The sequence below is a fragment of the Hydra vulgaris genome, chromosome 15 (assembly GCF_038396675.1).
Source record: "Hydra vulgaris chromosome 15, alternate assembly HydraT2T_AEP".
In the NCBI taxonomy this organism is placed as follows: Eukaryota; Metazoa; Cnidaria; class Hydrozoa; order Anthoathecata; family Hydridae; genus Hydra; species Hydra vulgaris.
Window position 1 is genome coordinate 55,340,948 of NC_088934.1, and position 9,053 is coordinate 55,350,000.

Genomic DNA, 9,053 nt, shown 5'->3' on the forward strand with positions numbered 1-9,053 from the left:
TTTACTATTGATAGTAAATACCATATTATAGTAAATACTCATTTATGGTATAACTAGTGTTACTCTATAGAAATGTGTTTTCATGTTCTAAGTATATTTTCAAAGCACTAGATATTCAGTTAATATATGAATCATCATTTACTCCATCAATCAAAACTTAATCTTGCGTGACTTCAGCAAGTTGGCATCTTTTTAGGTATTTGTTGTTATTCTGCTGAAATGCTTTCTTAATTCATCACTAAGCATTTTACAGTTTATGACAAAAAAGTTTCATTTTTCAGTTCAAAAGTAAGCAGTAACAATTAAAGAAGTGAAAAAAAAAATGAACAACATTTAGTCTATTATAAAAAAAATCTTGTCGTAAAATTAAATATTTAATGTATTAAAATTAAATATTCATTAAAAATTGTAAAAAATTTTACATAAAAGTAGCAGCTTTTATTTTACTTCAAATTAAAAATTTAGGCACTTTATCATGGAAAGTTTATTGACCGTGGATTTAGTATGCCATTCTATAAACGTATGCTTGATAAAAAGTTGACAATAACAGACATGGAAACAATAGATAACGAATTCTATCAATCTCTTTTATGGATAAAGTAAGTTAATGGTTGTTATAGGTTGTTATTGATTGTTATTATTGTGCAAAAATTTAAACTGAAATTTTTTAATTGTTTTTTACTTTTATTATATATTTATTTTTTATAGTTTTTTTATAGCTTAAACTTTTTATTTAGAATTGAAAAATAAAAAAATATTTACTTATTTACTTAGATTTGTATGAAACTAAATTAAAAAAAAAAAACATTTGATATAAATCTTAAAGTTAAATTAATAAAAATCTTTCTAAATAAATTTAATCAAAATTGTTTAAAAACATATTATCATGTAGCTTTGAAATAGTTTGTTTTATTCTTTATTTAAAATTTTTCTTCGTCAATGAAAGATTCTTTTTATACTTTCTCATTCAGTTAACGTTATTTTTACTTCATATTTTTTTGAACTACTCCTCACACCCTAGTGGAAATATTTCTTCTAAAAAAAAAGTACACCAGAAACAGATTACATTTTTGAAACCACTGTAGGGGAGACCAGGGCTAGTTGCAACAGGGGTAAGTTACAACAATGCGGTTTAAAGAATGGTTTTTGTATATTTTCCTAAATTTTTCTTAAATAATATAACTATAACTTTAACGCGTCAGCTGTAAAAAACTTACAGTTATTCAATAAAAATTTCAAAAGTTATTGATGTTTTTTTTTTTTCGATATAAAATTCTAAATTTCGTTTTTGAAGTTTTTTTGGGTTTTACTTTAAACTTAGAGGTATATGACCATAATACAGTTATGTTAAGTTAAAAAAATCTTTTTCAAACACGATAAGTCAAAAGAAAAATTTTTTTTTTAATAAAAATAATTATATACAATGATTCGAGTAATAATGATGCCTATGGGGTAAGTTGCATCAAATTGCTTGGGGTAAGTAGAATCATAAATTAGCTGCAGGATTTGTTGATTTTACGCACTTAACTAGTTTTTTCTAAAATAATGGACGCTATTTTTATGTAACAGTGCAAACAAATATAAACGAAAACAAAAATTTTATGATGAAGATAAGTTTAAATAAATTGTAAATGTATATAATATATATAAAGCATATGTATATATATGTATATATGTTTATGTATTACATATTATGTATATATACATGTATTTTATATGTATATTATGTTTAATATACATATTACATACATGTATATATATATATATATATATATATATATATATATATATATATATATATATATATATATATATATATATATATATATATATATATATATATATGTATATGTATATATATATACATAATATACATATAGCATATATGTATATATACATAATATATAATACATAAATATATATATAAATACGTTTCATATATATTATTTACATATACAACTTATATAAGCTTTTATTTATTTATTTTTTTTTATTTTTATTTTTTTTTAAACTTATTTTTATCTCAAAATTTTGTTTTAAATTTATATATATATGATATATATATATATATATATATATATATATATATATATATATATATATATATATATATATATACATGTATACATATATGCAAAGATACATTAATCATTCATATATAAATAAATGATGATGTAGGTTAAGTTGTGTAAAATGACGTTAATGTTTTTTTATTTTATTGTTATTTGATTAAACTGTTATTTTGTGCTTAAGTAAAAATTGTAAATGAGAACTTATAAAAGAAAAACTGAAAAAGGACTTTATCCAACAGCAGTGGTAATAGAGGCAGCCATAACCAGGTCATTATCCAATGGTAGTAGAGGTAGCAAACTATGTTATTGATGGAAAAGAAATATTGATTAGAGCATCAGCAAAAAAGTATGGAATCCACTACTCTACTCTTTTTCGTTACATAAATAAAGTAAAAAAAGCTATTTATATGGGAATGCCGCTACCTATTCCTGGTTATAAAAATCACGCCAAGTTTTCAATTTAGAACAAGAAAAAGCTATTGCTTTATATATATCAACAGCTTCTGATATTTATTTTGGATTATCACCTTATGAAGCACGAAAACTTGCATTTGAATGTGCTATAAAGTATAACCTTAATTTTCCAAAATCTTGGTTAAAACTTTCAATGGCTGGTCCTGACTGAATAAGAGGGTTTTTAAATCGACATTCAGGATTGTCTATTAGAACTCCAGAAGCAACAAGTCTTGCACGAGCAACTGGTTTTAATCGTGCTAATGTAGGTGTATTTTTTCAAAAATTATCAGATGTTTTAGATAGAAATCATTTTTCTGCATCTAATATTTACAATGTTGATGAGACTGGTATCACCACTGTGCAAAAACCAAACAAGGTAATTGCTCGTAAAGGTATTAAGCAAGTTGGAGCATTAACATCTCAAGAACGGGGGACACTAGTGACAATGGTGTTAGCTATAAATGCATGTGGCAATAGTGTGCCTCCAATGTTTCTATTTCCGAGAAAGAAATTTTTTGATCACTTTATTCGTGATGGACCAAATGAATGCATTGGTGCTTCGAATGGGTCAGGGTGGATGAATGAAGAGTGCTTTGTTACTTACTTAAAACATTTTATTCGGCATGTCAAGCCCACAAAAGAAAGTCCTGTGCTATTGCTTTTAGACAACCATCAGTCTCATTTATCTGTTCAATTAATAACATTGTGTACAGATAATGGTATAGTTTTGCTTTCCTTCCCTCCTCATTGCTCACATAAGTTGCAACCTCTAGATCTGTATTCGGACCATTCAAAAAATGCGTAGCTAATGCACAATACTCATGGATGAAACAATGGCCAGGAAAAACAATGAGTATATATGATTTGCCAGGAATTGCAAAAATAGCCTTACAGCATTCTCTTACACAACAAAACATAACATCTGGTTTTAGAGTGGCAGGAATATTCCCATATGATAAGGATATATTTTCAGATGCAGATTTTGCTCCATCATTTGTTACTGATCGTCCAGAAACTCAATCTAAAGCAGGTATTGATATTAGTATATCAACTTCAGATGCAATTCCATCTCTGGCATCATTAGAATTTTCCCCAGAGAATGTAAGACCTCTGCCAAAAGCACAACCTAGGAAAGAAATACTCACTAGATCAAAGAGAAAGTATGCAGAAATTCTTACAGATACTCCAGTAAAACAGTGACTTATGGCTAAAAAAGAACTTAGTTCTAAAAAAAGAAAGTCTAATACTTCCACATCAACAATCAAAAAGAAAAACTTAAAGGTGAATTAAAATAGAATTAATGTAATTTTTTGCATTAAAAAAATTGTTTTTTAAACAAATTGTTATTGTGTTTTTATATCCTAAAAACAGAAAAAAACAGAACTTAATATCCTAAATACTCCTCTTGTCTTTTTTTAAACTTAATTGTTGTTTATTTGACCAAGAGAACTTTTTTTTTTCAAAAACAGTTTTTAGTTTACTAAACAAGTCAGGTATATGTGAAGTCTTGCATAATAAATGTATTGCAACTCAAGGAAAATACTACTTTCTTTTATTGTAATTATAAAATTTTTGTTGCCAAATAGAAATTACAGATTGACTAGTAATTTTTCTGTGAACTCTACAAGGCTTATTCTTTTAAAGTAATGTGTTGCAACTTGCCCCGTTCACTGTTGCAACTTGCCCCAACGCGGGGTAAGTTGCAACATTTTTTTTTTCATTTTTGTTTCACTATTGCGGAATAACTAAGTTTTATATTATATTTATCAATGTTGGATTAACATGTCACTAAGATCTATTTTATAACCCTGAAAAAAAAATTTCAAAAATATTAAAGTTTAAGGAGATAAATGCAGTTTTTTAAATTTTGTTGCAACTAGCCCCGGTCTCCCCTACCTTGTTCTGTTATGATCTAGATTTTGAAAATATTCTGTCAGTATCTAAAAAAATAAAAGAGGGTTAAACAAGCTGATCCAGAATTTTTAGTATTTAAGATAAATAACTTCCAGAAATGGTGCTTTCATAAAATTTTGTAATAATCATACTAATGCAAAATAAGAATGTTTTAGAAAAAATTGCAACGATTGGAGCCTGGTAACAATATTAAACCTAAAATTTGTGTGCCATGTTGGTTTTAATAAAAGAAAAAAATTTTGCTTCATAATATCTCAAACTTAAAATTAATTGACAGATTTAATATTTCATCCAAAAATCTATTCTCATTAAAAAGTTATTATTTAGAGTTTATTATTTAATTTGTTATTTAATTTAAAAAGTAATTATTTATAGTTTATTATTCCCCAATTAACTCCAAAAAATAATTTTAAAAGGTTACAATTTTTAAACGACATATTTTTTTGGAATGATATTTAAAATTTGTTGATAAATTTTGATTGTAATAAATACGAAAAGAAAAAAAAATTAAGTAATGTTTTAAGGACATTTAGCGGTGTGTTCTTAGTGTTTTAATATGATTGGGTCCCAAACACTTGGACACAATTAAAAAGAAGATTTTAGTTTTTGTTGTTGTGGTTTTTAGTGATATTTAAAATAACAAGTTAATAATTAACTGTTTCATGTTTTATTAACTAACTTTTTACAATAAATTATATATAGTCGTACGTGAGTTGTATGTAACAATAGCTTTATGAAACTATTTTGAATAATTTTTGTGACATTTGGATACCTTGTAACCATTTTTCCAGAGCTGAGTAAAAATATGATTAAAAATTCAGAGGCTTGTTTGCTCCTTTGTGGATAATTACTTGAAGGAATTTTTTAAAAATGTATTTTTTATCAAAGCATGTTTATAAAATGTTAGATGTTTTACTTTTACCAACAACTGTTTTAACTTATATTAAAATAACCATCAAAATTATTCTTTGTTGCTAAAATATTTGAAATTGGTTAGTTAAAAACCGCTTTTAGATTTAATGAGTTTTGTTTTTTATTCATTATTGTAATTTGTGTTTTGTTACGTGTTGCATTTGTAATATCGTTAGTCGCGCTTTCAAAGTTTAAATATTATTAATTAATTCACCTTTGAAACGCCATATTTTGATTAAAGTCACAGTCAAAGTAAGAGTAAAGTTTGTTTAATTTGCTTTGAAAAAAGAAAAATTTAAGTAAATTACAAAAATGAATTTTTTTCTAAAACATTCTTGTTTTGCATTAGTATGATTATTACAAAATTTTTTTGAAAGCACCATTTCTGGAAGTTATTTATCTTATTCGCTAAAATTTCTAGACTTGTTTAACCTCCTTTTACTTTTTTAGATATCGAAAAAATATTTTCAAAATCTAGGTCATAACAGAACAATGTACGGTGGTTTTGAAAATGTAATCTGTTTCTTGTGTATTCTTTTTTTCATAAGAAATGTTTCCACTAGGGTGTAGGATGTGTTCTGTAAGTTGATATGACTTGAGATATTGCTAAAATGAAAAGAAATTATTTTTTTTTTTTTTAACTGTAAAATGTTCAGAAGTTTCTAAACTTTAAATAATTGTATCTTTTGAGCGCGGAAATGTATTTTGATATAGTATTATATATATGCATTTATGGTATAGCAAGTATATATATTTTTCAGTTTATTTTACTCAAACAAGGGGTTACTGGACATTTTATTAAAGTTTTTTTGTTCTAGTTCTCAAATCACAAAATGCACCAAAGACTTCAAGACTAATATTTCAAAATTTGAACAATTTGTCATAATCATAATTGATGAATTTTAAAAACTAATTTTTTTTTAATTTTTGCACAACATTAAAATCTTTGGAGTAATTCCTCAAAAAGCATACTGGTTAGATTAAATACTAAGAGCGTTTTACTAAGATACTAAGATGCATGATTAAAGCGAGTTGCCTAATAATTGTCGCTGAATAAAAAAAATACTCCTTATTGCTTGAAAAAGTGTCTGTTAGAACAGTTCAAATCAGACTTCAAAAAGATCTAAGTTTATAAAGTCACATATCAGGACAAGAACCATAGTTTATGAACGCTATGGTTAAAAAAAGTTGTTTGCTCTTAGACATATGCATTAAACACAGAAACAATGGTTCTATGATTCTACTTATTAGTGAAAGCAATTTTTCACTGATAAGTAGAAGACGAATACAAGTGTGTTGTCCCCCTGGTTTATAACCGACCAACCAACTGTCAAACATAGTGCACATGTAATCATTTAGTTGCTTTAGTGGCAAGGGGAATAAAACTTTTTTTTTAATTGTTTCAATTCACTTTCCCAAGGCCATGAAGGCCACTACAGTCAAGGAGGCTAATAAGGTTGTGGTTACAACCCTCTCTCAACTCTATAACTCCAAAACATAAACCTTGACAAACAAGCCCGCTTCGAGGTACTTTTATGAAATTTTTTAATCAACTTTCTTTATACAAAATGGTGCCTGGTGCCATCTCAACCCAATAGAAACTCTTTGGAAGAAAATGAGGAAAAAAAGTCTGTCGTGAGTGTTGTACTATGATTGATGACAGTAATAAAAAGAGTTTAGATTCAGGACATGTCTCTGCAATACTTTTAAAAAAACTCTCTGAAAGCATGCTGAAACATATTGAAATGTTACTAACAAATATAACAATGGCAGATCACTAGATATTAAAGAAATCTTAAAAAAATTTTGTTGTTTTCCCTTGATTCCCTTTTCATCTTGATTTTGTTTAATAATTCAGATGTTCGTAAGGTTTTTGCGCTAGTTGTAATAATTTGACTTTTAATTTATTTTTTAATGGTTTTTATCAAATGATTTTAAAAAAATAAATTAAATATGATCTAAAAACAATTTCAAAAGAATATAAAAGAACATAAAAGATTTTAAGCATTTCTCTCTCATTTTTTAATAAAGATAATATTTAATAAAATTTGTCAACCAAAAATATAAAGTGTTAAAAGAAGCAATGTTTTGTTTATATCTCCTCATCAAAATTATTAGATACAACATGCAGAGTTCTACAAGGATCCATACTATAATCTTTGCTTTTTTTAATTTACATGCTTTTGTAGATTTTTCTTTATATTTTGTAGATTTTATGCTTATAGTTGCCTATATAGTTGCTTAAAGTTTAAATACAACATGTTTATCTTACAACATAGAAACCATAGCAACAAAAATTTTACAAAAGTATAATGGTGGTTTGTTTTTTCATTAACTTTTTTAAACTATCGCAGTTTTAAAATTTACCTGCAGACGACACGTTGCACTCTGTTACTTACGAAATTTTTGCACCATCTAACTGCTTTTTTGTTAAATCCATAACTTTTTAGTTTAAGACACAATCTGTTGTGAGGCACGGAATCGAAAGCTTTTTTCATATCTAGGAAAATGATATCTACTGGTAAATTATCTTCCATTGCTTGAGTTATTAGATCCATAGATTCTATAAGGTTTGTACAACAGTTTTTTTTTTAGAAAATCCGTGTTGTTCCTTAGTCAAGAGATTGTTATTTTCTAAGTGCGACATAAATGTAACTTTTAAGATACGTTCCATTATTTTACTTATAACTGAAGTAAGTGATACTGGTCGATAACTTGATGTTCCGATTTATCTCCACTTTTAAATAATGGTGTTATATTAGCATTTAACCACATCGATGGAATTATTCCAGTGTCATACGATTTATTAAAAATAAGTGATAAAGGAAGTGAGAACGCATCTGCGCAACACTTTAAAGGAAATGGGTGAACTCCATCTACTCCTGTACATTTAAATAACATACGCATAAATTGCTTTTGGTTTTTTTTTAACGTTTAAGGTGATGGTTGTTTCATATAATTTAATTTGGTTCTTAATTTCTTTTTTTACTTTATTTCTAATTGATTTGTATTCTAATACATTTGCTTTGTTTAAAAAATGATTATGTAAACATTTTCTCCAGAGGTTTCTTTTCTTTCTAATTAACTTTTTTAAGTAAGAGTTCATCCAAGGCGCTTTTTTTTTAACAACTCCCTTTGTAATTGTTGGAATAAAATATATAAGACCTTTATTGTAAATATCGACAAATTTGTTGTATGAAACATTAGCATCTAAATTTTTGAATTTAAGATGCCAGTCGTAGCTATTTAGCATATCAGAAAAGCCATTATAATTGCCGTATTTGTACAGAGTTATATTTTTTTTTACTGTTTCTGTTTTTTTTAATTATTTCTAAAGCAATACAAAAATTTTAGGATCTGATGACCGTGACTAAGTGCACCCAAATTATCAAAATGATTCAAATCAATTATTCTTTTGTTTGACTCTTAGGTCAAGAACGTTAGTGGATTTAAATTCATTAATTTGAAAAGTTAGTTTAATTACGTTTTGTGTTATAAAACAATCATTTAAACATTTTAAGAACTCTTTAGCAGAAATATCTGAATTATTAATAAGTTCGCCAATGTTTTCTTTATTCCATTTAATCGAAAAGTAGTTAAAATCTCCACATATCAATAGGCCGGAATACTTACTATCAATAGATTGTAACTTCGTTTAATTGAATTTATTATTTTTAGATTAGATTCATAGTCAATTGT

The 9,053-nt window shown here is 26.2% G+C and overlaps 1 protein-coding gene across 1 annotated transcript in view; it reads left to right on the forward strand.

The window, feature by feature from the left end:
* The window catches only part of LOC100204448 (E3 ubiquitin-protein ligase Itchy), a 111,475-nt gene that overhangs the window by 87,918 nt on the left and 14,504 nt on the right, over positions 1-9,053 (forward strand). Inside the window, exon 20 of the mRNA XM_065819107.1 lies at positions 466-599. Coding sequence (XP_065675179.1) covers positions 466-599 — 134 coding nt within the window. The remainder of the gene's footprint in view (positions 1-465; positions 600-9,053) is intronic.